The sequence below is a fragment of the Rhinatrema bivittatum genome, chromosome 2 (assembly GCF_901001135.1).
Source record: "Rhinatrema bivittatum chromosome 2, aRhiBiv1.1, whole genome shotgun sequence".
In the NCBI taxonomy this organism is placed as follows: domain Eukaryota; kingdom Metazoa; phylum Chordata; class Amphibia; order Gymnophiona; family Rhinatrematidae; genus Rhinatrema; species Rhinatrema bivittatum.
The window spans coordinates 716703890-716724504 of record NC_042616.1 but is presented as its reverse complement, the minus strand read 5'-3'; the positions used below and the strand labels follow the sequence as shown (position 1 = coordinate 716724504).

The 20615-nt window shown below is 45.5% G+C and overlaps 1 protein-coding gene across 1 annotated transcript in view; it reads left to right on the top strand.

Moving 5' to 3' along the window:
* The window catches only part of STK3 (serine/threonine kinase 3), a 671555-nt gene that overhangs the window by 72369 nt on the left and 578571 nt on the right, over nt 1-20615 (top strand). Inside the window, exon 3 of the mRNA XM_029591777.1 lies at nt 1336-1464. Coding sequence (XP_029447637.1) covers nt 1336-1464 — 129 coding nt within the window. The remainder of the gene's footprint in view (nt 1-1335; nt 1465-20615) is intronic.

The following is a 20615-nucleotide window of genomic DNA, read 5'->3' as shown; positions in this document are numbered from 1 at the left end:
ACTAAAAAGTGGGTCATTTTTAAATTGTGCCAAACAATCAAATGCAGTACTATCTCCTACTACACAGTGACCAAAGATATGTAAATGGACCTTCATACATGATTGCCGAAGCCCATCAAGGAAAATGATGTCAAAATTATAATCATTGGTCCAAATTCAGTGTTCAAAGATGTGTGCTCTTTTTAAATTTTATATTGCAAAACAGTCACAATGGTGAAAAAAAATGCAGTAAAGAATTCAAAGCAGTACTTAACTTGCACTGTAAATAATAAATCTTTATCCAGCTATAATCCAGCGATGGTAGCTCATCCAAGGATACTGTCCCAGAAGAAAAAGGTGTCTCATCCAAAAACTAATATCCCGACATGGAACCCTGTATCGGAGAGTCTGCATCAGGGGAAAGTTTGTAGATTCATCAAATCACGCTTAAGAGTCAGCGATTTCTGCTTTTGTTGCAGGACGGTTAAGTGTGACTTAGGGTATCAACAAACTTTCCCCTGGTGTATACGCTCTGGATATTACTTACCCCATTGTTCTATTGGGACCGTGTCCTTGGATGAGATACCATCGTTGGCTTGTAGCTGGAGAAAGATTTATCACTCATACCACAAGTTAAGTACTGCATTGAATTCATTGTTGAGTGGAATAGTTTTTTCACCATTGTGACTTTACTTTGCAATATAACATTTAAAAAGAGCACATGCATTTCTGAGCATTGAACGTGGACCAATGATTACAATTCCAACACCATTTTCCTTGATAGTGGTCTTTGGTAGTCATGTTTGAAGGTCCTTTTACAGATCTTTGGTCATTCTGCAGAAAGCGATGGTGTCGTGTTTGATTGTTTTGGTATTCTAATCACTATCCCTTTTGGTATACGGTGTTATACTTTTTTTTAAACTGGACCATGGGTAAGAGCATCCTAAGGAAACTTTGACACTAAAGGAAAGGGCAATGCCTCTTCTTAATGTTACAAAGCTGCTTGCTTTGCCACTGTCTGAGAGGGACTTTTCCTTTAGTCTGTTACAGCAGAATCAAATAACTGGAACCTGAAATTGAAAGTAGGAGATTTTTACAAAGGTGGGATTGACTTAATTCTGTGCAACATCAAGTAAAATATTCAGTGTAGCTGTGTATCTCTTCCTGCAGCAGTTTGGTTCTGTAGTAATTCACTGTCTTTGATTGCTGATCTGTTAGCTGCTGTCAGCAGTGGGGTGTCAACCAGGAATCTGCCAAGGGAAGTGACAGAACGCACCACACGGTCAAAATGTCTGGAGAGAAAATAGAAGATTTGTGTCTCTAACCTTCACGTGTTTCATTTTCTAAAATATTTAGGTCTTATGGAAGTGTGTTTAAAGCGATACATAAGGAGTCGGGTCAAGTGGTAGCCATCAAGCAAGTCCCCGTTGAGTCAGATCTTCAGGAAATTATTAAAGAAATCTCCATAATGCAGCAGTGTGACAGGTAGGAGCAGTGCATACTTTTTTTCTTAAGTTCTCTTCTCTTTCTGGTAGGAAGTTTCCTCCTGTTCCTTTGGGCTTCCAGCTCGGTCGGACCTGGCCATTACTGGACTATGGTGCAGTGAACTTTCATTTGCAGTAATCTGGGTTCCTCCCCACCCTGCCGTTTTGAACCCCCTTTCCCCTCCCTCCCTCCCTTCTAGTCTAACCATTGCAATGGCAGTCCTTAGCCAGGTACCACTGTTTGATACTTCCTCACCACCGGGGGTCTGCAAATGCCTATTCTGTGGCATTCCTTGCCCCCCTCCCCCACTGACAGCCTGAGGTCCAGAACCTGAAAGTTCGTTGTCATGAACTCTGTGTATTTGATTAATGACTTATTTGCTGTTCATTTTTTTGGGGCGGGCCCAGAAGTTTCCTTCTGCGCTTTGGGGGCTTCCTTTTCATTGAGACCCCCAGCCTCTTTTGGGACCATGAGCAATAATTTGAAACTGTCTGGGACCCCTTTTCCCCCTCTACGCTTCCCAACTTCAGCTCAGCCTAGCCATGGCATCGACAGTCCTTGACAAAAGGGCCGTAAATCACGGATCCTTCTGGAACCCGGATAATGTGAGCCCTGAGACCGTTCTCCAGATAGTCCCATTGTGGTGTGCTGAAGCTTCCTCGCTACATTTGCTGGAATAACATGGAGAAGAATCTCCATCTTGGGGAAATATATTTTCATTATAACTTCCACAAGTTTTATATTACGAACTGTTAAAACAGGTGAATGACTTTTTAAATGTGTGTGATTTTTAACATTTTTCAAGAACACTACAGATTTTAAAGCACCACATCTTCAATGTGTGCACATTTGCACTTCATCAAGCACTAAAGAATTGGGACAGATGATTATAAAGCAGGGGTGAGCAAATGCATGAATGCCCCTAAATGTAAGTCCTTGAACGTTTTCCATAGGAGGTTCTATGTACAGTAACTCTTTTTTGGGTTGTTGCATTCTTTCACTTTTCACATTGCCACTGTTTTTCTGTTTTTGTAATCCGTGCCAGGACCTTGCTTTTCAGCATCCGGGGCAGATATTCAGAATTATGCTCTTGCCCCTTGATTTACCTGTGGCCGTTCTGCCAGAGCGCTTTCTCCTTTGGCGGCAAAGGCATAGCTCTCCCTCTGGGGGAGGCAGCTCCAGCAAAGCACCCCTTCTCTCTCGTCCCTCCTACCCAGCATCCCCCCCTCTTTCTCGAACCCCCACCCTTTGTCCAGCATCTTTCTTTCTCTTCTCCACTCCTTCCCTTGCTTTTTATTTGCCCACCAAACACTCTATGCCCTGTATCCTTTTATATTTTCCCCTCGTTCTCCCTACCCCATCCTGTCCCACTTTTCCCCTCCCCAGCTACTTGCCCTGTATCCCCCTTTTTACCTCCACTCACTCCATAACCTCCATTTCCCTTTCTCTTCCCCACTCCTTGCCGTGCGTTCTTTCTCCCCTCCGTTCCTTGTTCAGCAGCAGCCCCTTCTTTTCCACTCCCTCGCTTCCAACCATCTGCTCAGCAACAGAAGCTCCTGCTACCCCAGTGAGTGCCAGATGTAAATTTAAAAATCTGGTTCTGGTGTTCAAAATGTTGAAAGGAGAAGGTTCCCCTCAGTTACATAATCGTTTAACTTGGTATAAATCAAATCAATCTTTGAGATCACTGTTGGGTCATCTTCTGAAACCTCAGGATGTTAGAAAGTTTAGACATTCTTGCTTGAGAGTAAAATCTTTTTCAGGAATGATCCCCAAATTTTGGAATGGTTTACCACCATTTATGAGCGAAGAAACAGAATTGCTTACATTTAGAAAAGTGTTAAAAACTTGTCTGATGAAGGAATATATTCAATAGTTTTTTATTTTGTTTTATTGTATTTTACTTTATTGTTTTGTATCTGATTGTATTAATTGTATAATTTTATGTTGTAAATTGCTTAGGAAGATATTTTTCTGTTAGCGATACAAAAATGATTTTTTTTTTTTTGATTTGAAATTTTTATTGACAATGACAGCAATAAAAACAATACAATACAGTAGGATAGAAACATTATCATACATAATGGATTTTCATCCCGTAACCATCCCCTCCCACCCACCACCCTCTCACCTGCACAGAGAAAGAAATAACATAAAATAAGTAAAGTATCTGCAATAGCAAAAACAAGAAGCATTACGTACACCTGCCTCAAACTGTTAGCCCATAAGCCTAAGAGGACAATGTTAAAGAATAATTGGTCAGCTTGCAAGCCAATGTAAACGAGGACATTGGACTACTACCAGGCAATGAAAGAAAAGAGAACAACACTACATCAGGCACCCACTCCTGTCAGATTGTGATGTTCAAAGTCAGTGGACATACTTGCAGAAATACTAAGAAGCATGCAGGGGGCCACACTCAAGTTTGTAACAAGTCCGAGGTTCCATGCCACTCGAGAAAGGCGGACCAAACAGACTTGTAGGCCTGCAAGCGTTTTTGGCGGAGTGCCGTGATATGTTCTAGCTGATTGATGGTGTGTAGATGATGCACAATGTTCTGTAAGGTAGGCGTAGTCGTTTGTTTCCAATGAAGGGCCAAAGCCATTCGCGCAACTATGAATACTTGTAGACAGAACCTGTTGTGGGACATAGAGAGGTGTTCCACTGGATCCCCCAAAAGAACTATAGCAGGGTCATTAGGTACACGTTGCCCAAGAACTTGGGAGAGCCAAGCAGTCACCATGGTCCAGTATATTTGCACTATGGAGCAATCCCACCAGATATGTACATAAGATCCAGGCTGTCCACATAGCCGCCAACAATCTATGGAAGAAGTTGAATACATCCGATGTAGGCGAGTGGGGACATAGTGCCATTGATGGAGAATTTTCAAGCAGTGTTCCTGTAAGTGTGCCGACAGCGAACACTTGCGTGCGGCGAGAAAAATGTCCTCCCACTTTTCCACATCCTACGTAATGTTCAACTCCCATTCCCATTTGAGAGCGCAGGGGAGCTTAGTTGTATAGGCGCCTTGTATGAGCTTGTAGAGCCGAGAGACCGCCCCTTTCACCACTTTAGGTTGCGAACAGTAGGATTCAAACAGAGATTTGGAGAAACAAAAATGCGCTGAGTCCATCTCCCCTCTAATAAAATGCGCCAATTGAGCGTATTCTAAAAATGGGAAAGGAATGCCCGGGTAACGCTCCTGAAGACCGGAGAGGGGTATAACCGAGTTCTGATGGATGAGGGTTCCCATAGTAGTAAGTCCCAGCTTCTTCCAAGTTGCAAAAGCTGCCTTAGGTAATCCTAAAGGGAAGCGCAGATTGTGAAATAAAGCTGATGAATGACAATAAGGAAAGGCGCCCACTAATTTATCTTTCCAGCGCGACCATACTCGGAGAGTGGTATGTAGCGGGGGAGGAACAACGATAGTGCGCCTCCAAGTCGTTCTCGGTTGCCAGAATGTCGCTGTGATCGGCATGGCCCCCAACATGTACTGTTCAATAAGCTGCCACGGTAACGGCTGTGAGGAGCAATTGTGGATATGGAGAATCGCTCGCACTTGTGCTGCAGCATAATACCAGGCCAAGTTGGGGACACTCAGCTCCCCATTGATCTTTGGACGAAAAAGGACAGGGCGGGCGATCCGAGGTGGACGTTTTCTCCAAATGAATGCAAAAATCTTCCGCTGCGTAAGTTTTAGGATATTAGTAGAAAGATGAATTGGAAGCGTAAGAAACAAATACAACAATCGTGGCAGAACGTTCATTTTGATGATAGCGATCCTACCCAGCCAAGAGTGAGAGTCTTGGTACCAGCGTAGGAGGTCACGATCAATATTCTTGAACAGCGGTACATAATTGAGTTGAAAGAGTTGGTCCACATCCGCTGAAAGGTAAACCCCGAGGTATTTCATAGGTTTAGTGGTCCAGCGAAAAGGTAGGTCCCTTTGCAATAACTGAGCGCCGTCCGGCGAGATATCGATCGGTAAGATCTCCGATTTGTCTAAATTCACTTTGTAGCCGGATACAGAGCTAAACCGTTGGATTGCAGCCAGAACCGCTGGTAAGGATGTCTGGGGATGAGTTAACGTGAACAAAACATCATCCGCGAATAAAGACATTTTATCCCAGGACAAGCAGGATGCTAGTCCTCACATATGGGTGACGTCATCCACGGAGCCCTTAAGCGGGAAAAACTTCTGGCAAGTTTCTAGAAGCTTTTAACTGGCTGCCTGAGGCTACTGAGCATGCCCGGCATGCCATGATATTCCCTGCCACAGGGGTCTCACTCCAGTCTTCTTTTTTCCGCGCTGCTATCCGCATCGCGGCTTCCAGGAGCCCTGTGAGTTACCTCACGACAAACTTTAAATTACAAATTTTTACCCCTTTCGGGTCTTACTCGGTTTGTCACCGGCTGGTGACAAACATCACATAATTTTTTGTGAAAAAGGAATCCGGAATCATCGACGGATGTCGACGGAAAAAACTTCCGGATTCAAAAAATGTCCGGCCTGCAACCGGACTATGTCAATCACGGACCTGCACGTCGACTGCGTCCGCTGCCTGGGAGGAGACCATGACATCGCCTCCTGTGCCCAGTGTCAAGAAATGACGGTGAAGGGTAGGAAACTTCGCCAGGAAAAAATGGCCCAGATTTTTCAAATCCGGCCATCGCCGTCGCCCTCGTCATCGACAAAATCTTCACCGGTAGGTTTATCGAAGAAGATACTTCTCAAGACGAGAATTCCAGAGGGTTCAGGAGACGCTTCATCGCCAACACCGTCAGTGGCATCGTCAAAATCTGTTTCTGAGGTGCGTACAAAGCACAAACACCGCAGACATCATTCCATCCCTCCGTTACCACCGCCGGAGGAACCGGTATCTAAGCAGCGGAAATTGTCATCGACCTCCGCAGCACCGACAGAGGAATCGATTCCATCGACTTCCGTGACAGATTTAACGGCGTTAATTAAGAAAATTGTCACCGATGCCCTCAAGGAAAACATGCCGGCGACATCGCCGATGCCGACCCTAGGGCCGATGCCGACCTCCGGGTCGATGCCGACTTCTCAGTCGATGCCGGCCATCGGGCCGATGCCGATGACTCAGTCGATGCCGGCCATCGGGCCGATGCCGATGACTCAATCGATGCCGACTATCGAGTCGATGCCCTCCTCGATATCGATGCCACTGCCGGTGCCATCGTCGATATCGATGCCACTGCCGGTGCCATCATCGATCTCGATGCCGAGGACGACTGCAGCATCTCCGCAAACAGCACTATCTGTGCCGATGGATGCGGCCAGCTGCTCTTCAGCGATACCTGCTACTCCGATGATCTCTGCAGCTTCATCATCGATACAGCTGTCAGATCCATCGATGGAATCGGTGTCCGCAATGGCCCCTAGGCCTATCTCCTCCTTGATTCCCATTTCTATGTTCTCCTTCCTGACTACAGCACTGCCTACTGCTGCACAGGTAGCACCTCGGTACACCCTAGCCCCGTCCAGAACTCCAGGACAAGGGAAAAAGGCATCAGGGAAATCTAAACATACATCCCTGCAGGCTACAGAAGTTTCTTCTGACAGAAGACTGCATGCACTGCTAACAAAAAGATACCAGGATCTATTAGCTTCCTTGCCTGCACAGCCTGAGGGACAGAGTGATACCAGTGAGGGTGAGCCGGACACTCAAGATCCTCTACAAGGACCATCTGGGATGGCACCATCTGCAAAGCTAGACCATCGTTCACACCAGGTCCCAACAGATTCATGGTCTGATACACAGTCAGAGCACTCTTCGGAGGATTTTTTATCTGAAGGTACTCCGCCTCAGGCCAAGAAGCAATCCCCTCCTGAGGATTTATCTTTTGCTTCCTTCGTGCAGGAAATGTCAGAATCCATCCCCTTTCAACTTCAAGCAGAGAAGGATGAAAGGCAGCAGACACTGGAGATACTACAGTTTGTAGATCCCCCAAAGCATAACTTGGCTATCCCAGTGCATGAAGTGCTGCTGCAACTTCAGCAAAGGATTTGGGAGCACCCGTGTACAACACCTGGAGTAAATCGTAGAGTGGACTCTACATATTTAGTCCAAGCAGCCCCAGGGTTCGAGAAACCACAACTGCCACACAACTCATTAGTTGTAGAATCTGCGCAGAAAAAGTCACGCAGATCTAGGACGCACGCCTCTATCCCTCCAGGGAAAGATAACAGATTCCTGGACCTGATGGGGCGAAAAATTTACCAGGGAGCGATGCTAAATGGCAAAATTGCTGCGTACCAACTATATATGACGCAGCATCAAAGAAATCTGTGGAAGCAGATAGAGGAATTTCTCCCATCTCTCCCCCAACAACACCAAGAGGCAGCACAACAGATTGTGCAGAAGGGACTGGATGCGGGCAAACATGAGGTGCGAGCGGCGTATGATGCCTTTGAGACTTCCTCCAGAACGGCAGCATCTGGTATCAGTGCCCGTAGATGGGCCTGGTTGAAGGCTTCGGACTTGCGTCCAGAAATCCAGGATAAGCTGGTAGACTTGCCTTGCCAAGGTGACAACTTGTTTGGAACAAAAGTACAAGACGCCGTGGCACAGCTTAGAGAGCACTCTGAAACTTTAAAGCAGCTCTCCACTTTGTCCCATGATCCTGCAACTCATCCTGCCCGCAAGCCTCCGCGTAGGGATACAAGACGACCTTTCTAAAGGCCGAGGAGATATTACCCTCAGGCTTCTAGACCACGCTCTACAAGGCCTCAACAACGGCCTCAACAAAGACAGCAGAGAGCGGCAAGACCTCAGCCTCCGCCCCAAACTGCTTCCACCTCTGGCTTTTGAAAGCAGTACCAGAGAACGGAGCCAACCAAACCCCTTTCCACAGTTACCAGTAGGGGGAAGGATTTCCCAATTTTACAACGAATGGGAAAACATCACCACAGATCAATGGGTCTTATCCATAGTCCAACAAGGTTACCATCTGGACTTCACAACTTCCCCGCAGGAGTTTCCTCCACAAAACTCCTATCTCGAACACATTCCTCAATTACAAATGGAATTATCTACTCTTCTGAAAGCAAAGGCTGTGGAACACGTGCCACACTCCCAGAAGGGAAGAGGATTCTATTCCCGATATTTCCTCATTCCAAAGAAAACAGGAGGACTTCGTCCCATTCTAGATCTCAGAAATCTCAACAAATTTCTAAGGAAAGAAAAATTCAGGATGGTTTCATTAGGCACCATGCTTCCTCTCATACAAAGGGGGGATTGGCTTTGTTCTCTGGATCTTCAAGATGCTTATACTCATATACCTATATTCCCACCTCATCGCAAGTACCTAAGATTCAAGGTGGGACACCAGCATTTTCAATACAGAGTCCTACCATTCGGCCTTGCCTCAGCTCCCAGAGTATTCACAAAATGTCTAGCAGTAATAGCAGGACATTTACACAAACAAGGTGTTCATGTCTTCCCTTACCTAGACGATTGGCTAATAAAAAGCCAGTCGCATCAAGGAGCACTAACGTCTCTCCGTTACACAATACAGTTGCTTCACAGGTTGGGTTTTCTAATAAACTATCAAAAATCCCACCTTCAGCCGTCTCATCTGCTACAGTACATAGGAGCAGAACTAGACACAAACCTTGCACAAGCTTTTCTTCCAGAAGATCGTGCTCAAACACTGTCCCGGTTGGCGTACTCCATGTCCATACAACCGCAAGCAACAGCTCATCAGTTTCTAATCTTACTAGGCCACATGGCGTCAACGGTTCACGTCACTCCTATGGCAAGACTTGCCATGCGACTAACCCAATGGACTCTTCGATCACAATGGATCCAAGCCATTCAACCACTTCACTCTCGCATCCAAGTAACCCACCAGCTGCGCTCATCGCTACGATGGTGGACACTCAAGGACAATTTGCGCAAGGGCCTGCCCTTCCAAAAACCGATCCCTCAGATAACATTAACTACAGATGCATCCACCTTGGGATGGGGAGCTCATGTGAACTCTTTCCAAACGCAAGGGACTTGGACAAAACTCGAGGCCACTTACCAAATCAATTTTCTGGAACTTCGAGCTATACGTTATGCGCTGCATGCGTTCAAGGACTGCCTTTCACACAAGACTGTGCTAATCCAAACAGACAATACTGTAGCCATGTGGTACATCAACAAACAGGGAGGTACGGGCTCGTATCTCCTTTGTCAGGAAGCGGCACAAATTTGGGACTGGGCCTTGAACCACTCAATGTTCCTACAGGCCACTTATCTAGCAGGGATTCACAATGTACTAGCAGACCGACTCAGTCACCAGTTCCAACCACACGAATGGTCTCTAAATCCCTCTGTTGCGACCAACATATTCCAACGTTGGGGACAACCAACAATAGACCTCTTTGCATCGCATCTGAACCACAAGGTGGACAGCTTCTGTTCTCGACACAACCAGAAGCACCAACCAGCCAAGGACGCCTTTGCTCGCCCTTGGAACTCAGGCCTACTGTATGCATATCCTCCAATACCGCTTATCACCAAGACGCTGGTGAAGCTACAACAGGACAAAGGGTCCATGATTCTCATAGCCCCATATTGGCCTCGACAAGTATGGTTTCCCACACTGCTAGACCTGTCAATCAAGAATCCAATACGCCTGGGAGTAGCTCCCACTCTCATCACTCAGGATCAGGGCCGGTTGCGCCATCCCAACCTTCAATCCCTATCCTTGACAGCATGGATGTTGAAAGCTTGATCTTACAATCACTTAACCTCTCAACTAATGTTTCTCAGGTGCTTATAGCTTCCCGCAAACCTTCCACAAGAAGGAATTATTCTTTCAAGTGGAAACGATTTACTTCCTGGTGCAAGCAAAACAATACAGATCCTTTCACTTGCCCCACAGCTACTCTACTAGATTATCTGTACTATCTTTCAGACTCTGGTCTTCAGACATCGTCAATCAGAGTACATTTAAGTGCAATCTCAGCTTATCATAACAAGATAGGAGATGCACCAATTTCAACACAACCTCTCGTCAGTAGATTCATGAGAGGTCTAACTCAACTTAAACCACCAATTCGGCCCCCAGCTGCGCAATGGGACCTGAATCTGGTCTTAACAGGATTAATGCGTTCTCCCTTCGAACCCATAGATACCTGTGAACTTAAATTTCTTACATGGAAAACTATTTTCCTCATAGCCATTACATCAGCTAGGAGGGTTAGTGAATTACAAGCACTTGTCACATATGAACCTTATACAAAGTTTCTCCATGACAGAGTGGTTCTCCGAACACATCCAAAATTCCTTCCCAAGGTAGTTACGGAATTCCACTTAAATCAAACTATAGTTCTACCCACATTCTTTCCAAAGCCTCACTCTCATCAAGGCGAAAGAGCTTTACACACTTTGGACTGTAAACGTGCATTGTCCTATTACTTGAATCGCACTACGTCCCTCAGAAAATCCAATCAGCTTTTCGTCTCTTATGACCCAAATAAGCCAGGTAAAGCAGTGGGAAAGCATACTCTATCCAATTGGTTAGCAGACTGCATACAATTTTGCTATACAAAAGCAGGCCTTCCTCTCCAAGGGCGAGTAAAGGCACATTCAGTAAGAGCAATGTCAACTTCAGTAGCGCATTTTCGTTCAGTACCAATCATTGACATTTGTAAAGCAGCAACATGGACTTCTCTCCACACCTTTGCAGCTCACTACTGTTTAGACAAGGAAGGACGACAGGATTCAGCCTATGGACAATCTGTCTTAAAGAACTTGTTTCCAGTTTAATCCCAACTCCTTCTACAACCAACCTGCTATGAACTTCGGCTGCATCATTTCCTCAACAAAGCATCACTGCTACCTGCACGGACAATGACTCAGCCTCTAGCTTGCTAATCACCCATATGTGAGGACTAGCATCCTGCTTGTCCTGGGATAAAGCAAAATTGCTTACCTTGTAATAGGTGTTATCCCAGGACAGCAGGATGTAGTCCTCACGGAACCCACCCGCCACCCCGCGGAGTTGGGCCTCAGACTTTATTATTTTAATTTTGCTTATGCTTATTGCTACATACAAGACTGGAGTGAGACCCCTGTGGCAGGGAATATCATGGCATGCCGGGCATGCTCAGTAGCCTCAGGCAGCCAGTTAAAAGCTTCTAGAAACTTGCCAGAAGTTTTTCCCGCTTAAGGGCTCCGTGGATGATGTCACCCATATGTGAGGACTACATCCTGCTGTCCTGGGATAACACCTATTACAAGGTAAGCAATTTTGCTTTATATTGCCGCTCTCCCAGCTGCACTCCCTGGATAGCAGCATCAGATCGAATGGCGGCGGTGAAGGGTTCAAGGAATAGCGCAAAAAGGAGAGGGGAGAGCGGGCATCCTTGACGTGTACCTCTTGCAATGGGAAACTTAGTACTGTAGCTACCATTAACTTTGACCTGTGCGGTAGGTTGGTGATACAGCTGATGCAACCACTGGAGGAAGTGGACACCAAACCCCATTTTGGAAAGGGTGCTAAATAAAAATGGCCAGTGTACCATATCGAACGCTTTTTCAGCGTCGACAGCAAGAAGGGCACTGGGGATACGTTCCCGGCGAGCCCACCAGATGAGATCAATAGTGCGCCGAACATTGTCTGAAGCTGAGCGGTCTGGGATAAATCCAGCCTGGTCTGGGTGCACCAAGTTCGAAAGGATAGTGTTAAGGCGTTCAGCCAATATACGAGCCAGGAGCTTAAGGTCCAAATTTATTAGAGAGATTGGTCGAAACGACCCACACAGAGTGGGGTCTTTCCCAGGCTTGGCAATAACCGAAATTCCAGCGGTGTTAGAATGTGGGCCCAGGACCATTCCCTCTCGTAGAGCGTTAAACAGATCAGTTAGATGTGGAGCCAACGTTGTAGAGAAAGTTTTATAATATTTGCTGGTTAGCCCGTCTAGGCCAGGTGCCTTGCCTGATTTGAGAGTTTTTATCGCTTGTTGAACTTCTATCAAAGATATGGGATTATCCAACAGCTGCTGTTGTCGAGAATTTAGGACTGGGAGATCAATGGTCTGCAGATATTGATCAATAGCGGATTGTGTGATGTCTTCACGGGCGCTATAAAGGGTGGCATAAAATTGGGTAAAGCAAGCACCGATGTCAGCGGAGGTGGTTTGCATAACACCTTGACAGTTTTTGATTTTGGCAACACTGTTGCGGAACATGGACTTCTTAAGTCTACGCGCCAACATGCGACCAGCCTTGTTGCCGCCTTCGAACTAGAGTTGTTTCGTAAGATTCAAAGCATGCACGATGCGCGCATCATCCAAGTGTAGGAGTGCTTGGCGGGCATGGTTGAGCCGCTTAAATATCGCCGAAGTTGGGTTAAGCATATGTTGCAGAGAGAGAGATCTGATGTCCTGTAGAAACTTAGATCGTTTTTCGCCTTCTAATTTCTTACAGTAAGATGCCCGGGCAATAAACTCTCCACGGATAAACGCCTTAGAGCATTCCCAGATCACAGGGACAGAAGTATCTGAAGATGATTGATTCCGGAAATATTCTGATAAACGGCAATCAGCCACTTTAATATAGTCATCATCCTCCAGAAGGCTCTCGTTAAGTCTCCAGTACCGGGTGCCCGGGATCACCTCAGGAACCTTGAAGTCGAACCACACGGGTGCATGATCAGACCATGTAATGGGTTCTATTTCCACCCTGGTTATAGAGTTCTGCAAACTTTTGTCCACTAGTAAATAGTCAATGCGGGTATAAGTAGAGTGAGGATGCGAATAAAAGGTATATTGTCGAGAGCGGGGGTTTCGTTGACGCCAAATATCGATAAGATTCCATTTATCCATCAGGTGAAGGATAGAACTACGAGCCGCTCCAGAGGCACAAGAACCCCCACTAACAGCATCCAGATGAGGGCGAAGCGTCAGGTTGAGGTCGCCACCAATCACCAAGTGGTTGTTCGCAGTGCAATTCAAACAATCCTCAAGAGTCTTGAAAAAGGTCGCTTGCGCCGTGCAGGGTGCATATACATTCACAAATGTAAAGACGTCAGATCCAATGCGTAACACCAGGACCAATATACGTCCCTCTGGATCACTGAATTGATGCAACACTTCATGTACCACATTTGACGATACCAGTATGGCCACACCAGTATACTTGGATCGCACAGTGCTGGAAGCAAAGTATTGGTATGGATAGGAGGAGTGAGCTAGCAGTTTCTCATGTCTCTTTTTCAGGTGAGTCTCCTGAAGCAACGCAATGTCCACATGGAGGGCTCATAAGTCCTGATATAGTAGTTGTCTCTTTCTGTGAGTGTGTAGCCCCTTCACATTTATAGAAAACAGCTTAAGCATGGTGTGTCAAATAAAAGGCAAGGAGCGCACGAACAAAACTTGTCCGCCAGCTAATAATGAGAACAGGGAAATGCTTGTCATCAAGAAGATACATATATATACAAGTGCAAGGTGTTAGGGATAATAACCCCCAAAAAAACCCAACGTCTGCCCAACCTATCCGGCAGAGCGCCCACCCGCTAGGGGCAAAAGCAGGCGAGTGTGGCAGCATGCTGACTACACAGCCCCCCAAAGGGCCCCTCCCCCCTCCAACTAACAAATAGAAATACATCAACAGGAATAGATATATAGTGAAGGCATATAGCACATGCACAAGAATTGTAATGTATATCACCTTCCCCAGGCGTAGCAAAGAAATCTGTTAACAGTAGAACATCTGAAACAACAAAACAAGCGTTGCATGAGAAAAACGCAGTAAGAGTTAGAATGTTCCGGATCCCCATATAAACAGTCAACCCTGCTCCTGAAAAGAGGATCCCGATTCATCGGGCTGTCTGCGAAGGCGTCGTCTCCCATTAGGTACCCTTTGCCAGCGAGCAATGGTGGCCTTCTTTGGTAGCCCCGAGTCTGGTTTAGGCAGGGTGAAGGAAAACGGAAGATTCGCCGCTTTAAAGGCCTCCGCCGCTTCTGCTAGGGTCTTTACTCTATACGTGACTCCCTGCACTAGGAACGAAAGTCCAAAAGGGAAGGTCCATCGGTAACGGACCTGTGCCTCCCGCAGGGTTTTTGTGGCTTCCCGGAGATCATAGCGCTTTTTCAATGTTGTGGGAGCTAAATCCTGAAATAGAGCAATTGTCAATCTGTCCCAAAGCCACGTGGGCTGTTTCCTCGACTCCGCATAAACTTGTGCTTTCAATGGGAAATCACGAAGGCAAAAAATAATGTCTCTAGTCTTGTTAGGAAGACGAGGGCCTAGTGCTCTGTGCGCTCTTTCAATGGCAACAGAGGGAGTGTCCCCCACCGTCTCCGGGGCCTCCGCTGTTGAGCGCAGGTCGAGAAAAAAAAGGCAAATTTTCCGAGCCACCTCCAGGGCATCACTATAAGCTTCGGTTTCGGGGACGCCTCTAATTCTGAGGTTATTGCGTCTCGAACGATTTTCAATGTCCTCAAGCTTCTCTAAGATCGCCTGGTTCTCAGCCTGCAAAGCATGGTGCTGCGTGTTATGAGACGCCATATTGATAGCTTGCGCCTCCACCGTCTGCTCTAGTTCGTCTACTCGATTGCCCAGGGCCGCCATATCTTCTCTAATCTCCGCCATGGAAGCCAGGAGCTCACTGCGGTGTTGTCGTAAGTCTGCACGTATCTCCATAAACCAGCCCCGGAGCTCCGCGCGCCCGACTGAATCAGTGAGGGGGAGGGTCGGGCCCGACTCAACAGTCACATCCCCGCTACTCGCCTCGAGGTGCGCCGCGTCATCCCCCGACTCGCTGGGTACAGAAAACTCTGGCGGTTGCCTGTGGAACCCGTAGTGCTTAAGATCGGTTGTTTTTTTCTTTGCAGCCATGGTTTGTGCAATAAAGAACAGCGGGCAGCAAAAATAGTATCCCGTTGAAGTAGAACGCGTGAAAAATAAGGGTAGAGAGAGCCCAATTTCGGGAGCTCAGGTCTCACACGTCCATCCACACCGCGTGCGCAACAGCGCCCCCCTCAAAAATGATTTTAAATAAATACATTTCCCCCAAATCCCGGCCCAGCAGCAGCAGCCCCCTCTCCCCCACCAACATTCTCCCTCTCTTTCCCTTCCCAGCAAGAGTCTCTTTTTGGCTCCACCCTTCACCCCCCCACCCAGTGGCAGCCTTCTTCCCTCCCCCCACCCACTTTTTCTTCTCTCCTTCCTCCTATGCTTTTTGGGCTGCAGTGCTGTAGATCTGAATGGAATGGCAGCAGCAATAGCTGCAGAAACTTAAAATCAGCAAAGGGTCTGCAAGCTATTATGCACCCACAGGCCCTGAGGCAGCCCCTATTATCTCCAACACAAACGTATTTAGTGCAGTGTCCTGAAAAGATGACTGTCCTGGCAGCCACTTCCCTAGGTCCTTCAGCCTTGGGTCCTCACCAATTGATTTTTAGGCTCATGGGTCCCCCCTCCCCAGAGTTGTTAATAATTAAACTCAACAGTCATCATGTCCCTACCACAAGCCTTCGCACCAGAACAAACCAGTAACATTTTATAACTGGACATCATATTTTTACTCTGTGTGTATATACCTATGTCTGTCTATATCTTTATACCTTTATATATAATACAAGTATATTACATTATAATGCCACAGTGTCTGATGAATGTGTCATCTGTGATTTTTAGGCAAGACAGCAAAAAAAAAAAAAAATCCCAAGAAATACCTAAATTTGTCATTTAAAAGAAATTCATACAATGAAATGGCTGATTACGTAGAACAGGAATGTTTACCATTACTCCTTATCGTAAGAAAAATATTCAAATTATGTTATTAGTAACAGAGACAAAGTCCTTCCATTGCCAGGCACTTTGTGAACTAATACAGAACCCTACAAAAAAAGCATTCAGAACTTATATAGCAAGTCTGCCCTGCCAGCAAAGCATTAAGTCCCAGAACTCAAAACAGCAACAACCCTGTATGAAAAGACAATGCTGGAAATATTCCACCTGACAGTAACAGAACGAGCGAGACTACTACAGAACCTCTAGTAACCAGCAGAATACCTTAGTCACACATACAGACCACAGACAGAATAAGGGATCACAAATTAGAAATAGAAATATGCGTACGAAAACAGAATCCAGCATTGTCCTGCCCCCCTACAGTTCCTGTTCCTTGCAGATAGGAAAGGAGGGAGGGAACAAGAAAGGGAGCAGAGGGTTTTTATCTGCTTTGCACTGTGCTCTGTGGGCTCTAGGCTCCTCCCTCTCCTCTCTCCTCCTGTTCCTTCCGTGCAGCTTGGGAGAGGACGGGCTGGAGCAGGAAGCAGACAACTATTTCTGCTGACTGAGATTTGGGGTACTGGCCAATATAGTCATTGGGCAGAGCCTTGTGTGTTTATGGCCATAGGTAAAAGCAGCCCTGCTGCTCATGCCCCCAGTTCTAGCTCTGCTTTTACTAAATAATTTAACGTGAGGTTTGTTGTTTTGGTACCGGTGGTAATTAGACATCCAGAGTGTACCTCCCTTCACAGTCTGCCTTGCTCAGCCATGTACACTGAAAGGAAATCATTGAGCCTCCAGAGAGAGGACAAGGGCTTGGGAAATGTGCAGATGAAAGAGTAATTCACACACCCTACCCCCTTGCGTTGTAACTAGGAAAAAGAAGAATGCCATGGGAAAAACAAAATATTAATCTTTTGAAACCAGAAATTGTAATACTTTTTGCTGGTTTGATGATATTTATATATAACCTTTGTTAGGATAGATATTTCTGTACAAGTTAAATTTCCATAGTAGCAAAGTCCTTGCATGTAAAGCTTCCAATTTAAGTTTGAGCACAGGAAAATTCAAGGGCTTGTTCTAAGTTGTAGAGAATGCAGTGGAGAGGGACCTGTCCGTGAGATCTCTTTGTGCTATTACTGTTCGGCTGCACTGTCAGTCCTCTGTGGTTCCTTTCTCTGCTGAAGGAATTCTTTGGTGCACTGGAAGACTTGACTGCATGGTGTGGCGTAGGACACCCCGGCCTGAGGAGTAACTTTATGTTCCGTCATGTCCCTGGTCTGTGAGGCTCGGACGTGAGGGAGTATGGTAGCTGTATATAAATCTTGCATGTTGGCAGGGATTCTGAAATTCCTTTAGGATATACTTGCCATGTATTTCTGCTCCCCCCAATAATTGCTTTTGAAAGTCAGGTGGCAAGAGTACATGGTGAATGTATTTCTGCGGAGTGCACCCCCATCCTCACTTATCCATTTCTCTTTCTCCTCCTCCTCCTCTCTCCACACCCATTCCTCCTCAGTCATGCCTCCCGAATCTTTCTTCCTCTCACCCCCCCCAGCCCTCTCATTTTTCTCTTCTCCTCCATCCCTTTTGAAACCTTCTCTCTCTCCTCCAAGGTCCCGATACCATTTGCTCCTTCCAGGGCCCTGATCAGGTCTGAATATTGCAGCCACCTTATTCTGGGCTAAAGATGCCACTGTCTCCCACGGACGAGTGGCGGTTTTAAGCCTTGCACATTTTTGTTCTAACTGCTCTATGTTCAGCTTTTGTGCTTTGCTATTCTGTAAACTCTGGGAACTTAAGGACTTTATTAGCCACCCATACCTTCTTGTTTCTGATAATGCACTCGTTGTGGAACAGTATGGTTTATCATTTAAGCCTTTATTATTAATACAGCAGTGGGCAGCTGAGTTTTGACCTGATTAAGATGTGGTAGTTAAGTCTAACGTTGTTCGGCAAGTTTAACACCAGCTTTATTGTGGTAGTTAGAGGGCAGGGGGTATCACTTTCTGTTATGGCAAAGAATGCCAAAGTCCCCCACTAAGTTCTCATTGATTTCAAAGCAGAAACATCTGCAAGATTTGTGAGGAACTCTGGGAAGGCTGGCCATTTGGGAAGTGGTACAGCTGCAAGTATTCAGAACGTAACCTCGGAAATATTACATGTGGAACATTGACGAGGCTGAAAGTGTGAAGGTCATCTTACAAAAACATTGAGGCTGCAGATTTCTGCTCATTGGCCATTGAGGTCTAGTTTTTTTTGCATGCATAATTAACAGACCCACTAGCAGAAGCTTTTCTATCAGGACTGGGCTATCATTTGCAGACGTACTTCCAGCATTGTTTTTCGATTTCATATCTACCAAAGGTGATAGGAGGGTGTTTTGAAAGTGGAATTCTTTTTTCTGTTTTTCACTCTTCTAAGGTGTCTTGTTTTTTTTTTTTCTGTAAAAATCTGGTTCCTGTCTGTTACCGTGGCTTACCTCTATGCTGCGCAGGACCTGATTTCCCCATTTTGATACACAGCATCAGTTACTGCCACTCCTTTTTATTCTGTTCAGTAGTAGGGCCCAAGCAAACCTAACTGCACACAATCTGAGCTACAGTAGTCCTCTGAGTAACTGATTTAATAGCGCTTATTCCAGCAGTTTGAAGAGAGAACAGGAATTCTTTGTGGGATGTGATGAAGGTAAAAGAAGGAATAAATAATATAACTGAATTTGAATTCATAAGTATGTTAAATGTTGGGTACCCCCACAAGGACAGAAGCAGGTAATGGAAATATATACATATACATTTTTAATGGATATTTTTTAGTAGCTTAAGAACATAAGAAAATGCCATACTGGGTCAGACCAAGGGTCCATCAAGCCCAGCATCCTGTTTCCAACATTGGCCAATCCAGGTCATAAGAACCTGGCAAGTACCCAAAAACTAAGTCTATTCCATGTAACCATTGCTAATAGCAGTGGCTATTCTCTAAGTGAACTTAATAGCAGGTAATGGACTTCTCCTCCAAGAACTTAGCCACTCCTTTTTTAAACACAGCTATACTAACTGCACTAACCACATTCTCTGGCAACAAATTCCAGAGTTTAATTGTGCGTTGAATAAAAAAGAACTTTCTCCGATTAGTTTTAAATGTGCCCCATGCTAACTTCATGGAGTGCCCCCTAGTCTTTCTACTATCCGAAAGAGTAAATAACCGATTCACATCTACCCGTTCTAGACCTCTCGTGATTATAAACACCTCTATCATATCCCCCCTCAGTCGTCTCTTCTCCAAGCTGAAAAGTCCTAACCTCTTTAGTCTTTCCTCATAGGGGAGTGGTTCCATTCCCCTTATCATTTTGGTAGCCCTTCTCTGTACCTTCTCCATCGCAATTATATCTTTTTTGAGATGCGGCGACCAGAATTGTACACAGTATTCAAGGTGCCGTCTCACCATGGAGCAATACAGAGGCGTTATGACATTTTCCGTTTTATTCACCATTCCTTTTCTAATAATTCCCAACATTGTTTGCTTTTTTGACTGCCGCAGCACACTGTACCGACGATTTCAATGTATTATCCACTATGACACCTAGATCTCTTTCTTGGGTTGTAGCACCTAATATGGAACCCAACATTGTGTAATTATAGCATGGGTTATTTTTCCCTATATGCATCACCTTGCACTTATCCACATTAAATTTCATCTGCCATTTGGATGCCCAATTTTCCAGTCTCACAAGGTCTTCCTGCAATTTATCACAATCTGCTTGTGATTTAACTACTCTGAACAATTTTGTGTCATCTGCAAATTTGATTATCTCACTCGTCGTATTTCTTTCCAGATCATTTATAAATATATTGAACAGTAAGGGTCCCAATACAGATCCCTGAGGCACTCCACTGTTCACTCCCTTCCACTGAGAAAATTGCCCATTTAATCCTACTCTCTGTTTCCTGTCTTTTAGCCAGTTTGCAATCCACGAAAGGACATCGCCACCTATCCCATGACTTTTTACTTTTCCTAGAAGCCTCTCATGAGGAACTTTGTCAAACGCCTTCTGAAAATCCAAGTATACTATATCTACCGGTTCACCTTTATCCACATGTTTATTAACTCCTTCAAAAAAGTGAAGCAGATTTGTGAGGCAAGACTTGCCCTGGGTAAAGCCATGCTGACTTTGTTCCATTAAGCCATGTCTTTCTATATGTTCTGTGATTTTGATGTTTAGAACACTTTCCACTATTTTTCCTGGCACTGAAGTCAGGCTAACCGGTCTGTAGTTTCCCGGATCGCCCCTGGAGCCCTTTTTAAATATTGGGGTTACATTTGCTATCCTCCAGTCTTCAGGTACAATGGATGATTTTAATGATAAGTTAGAAATTTTTACTAATAGGTCTG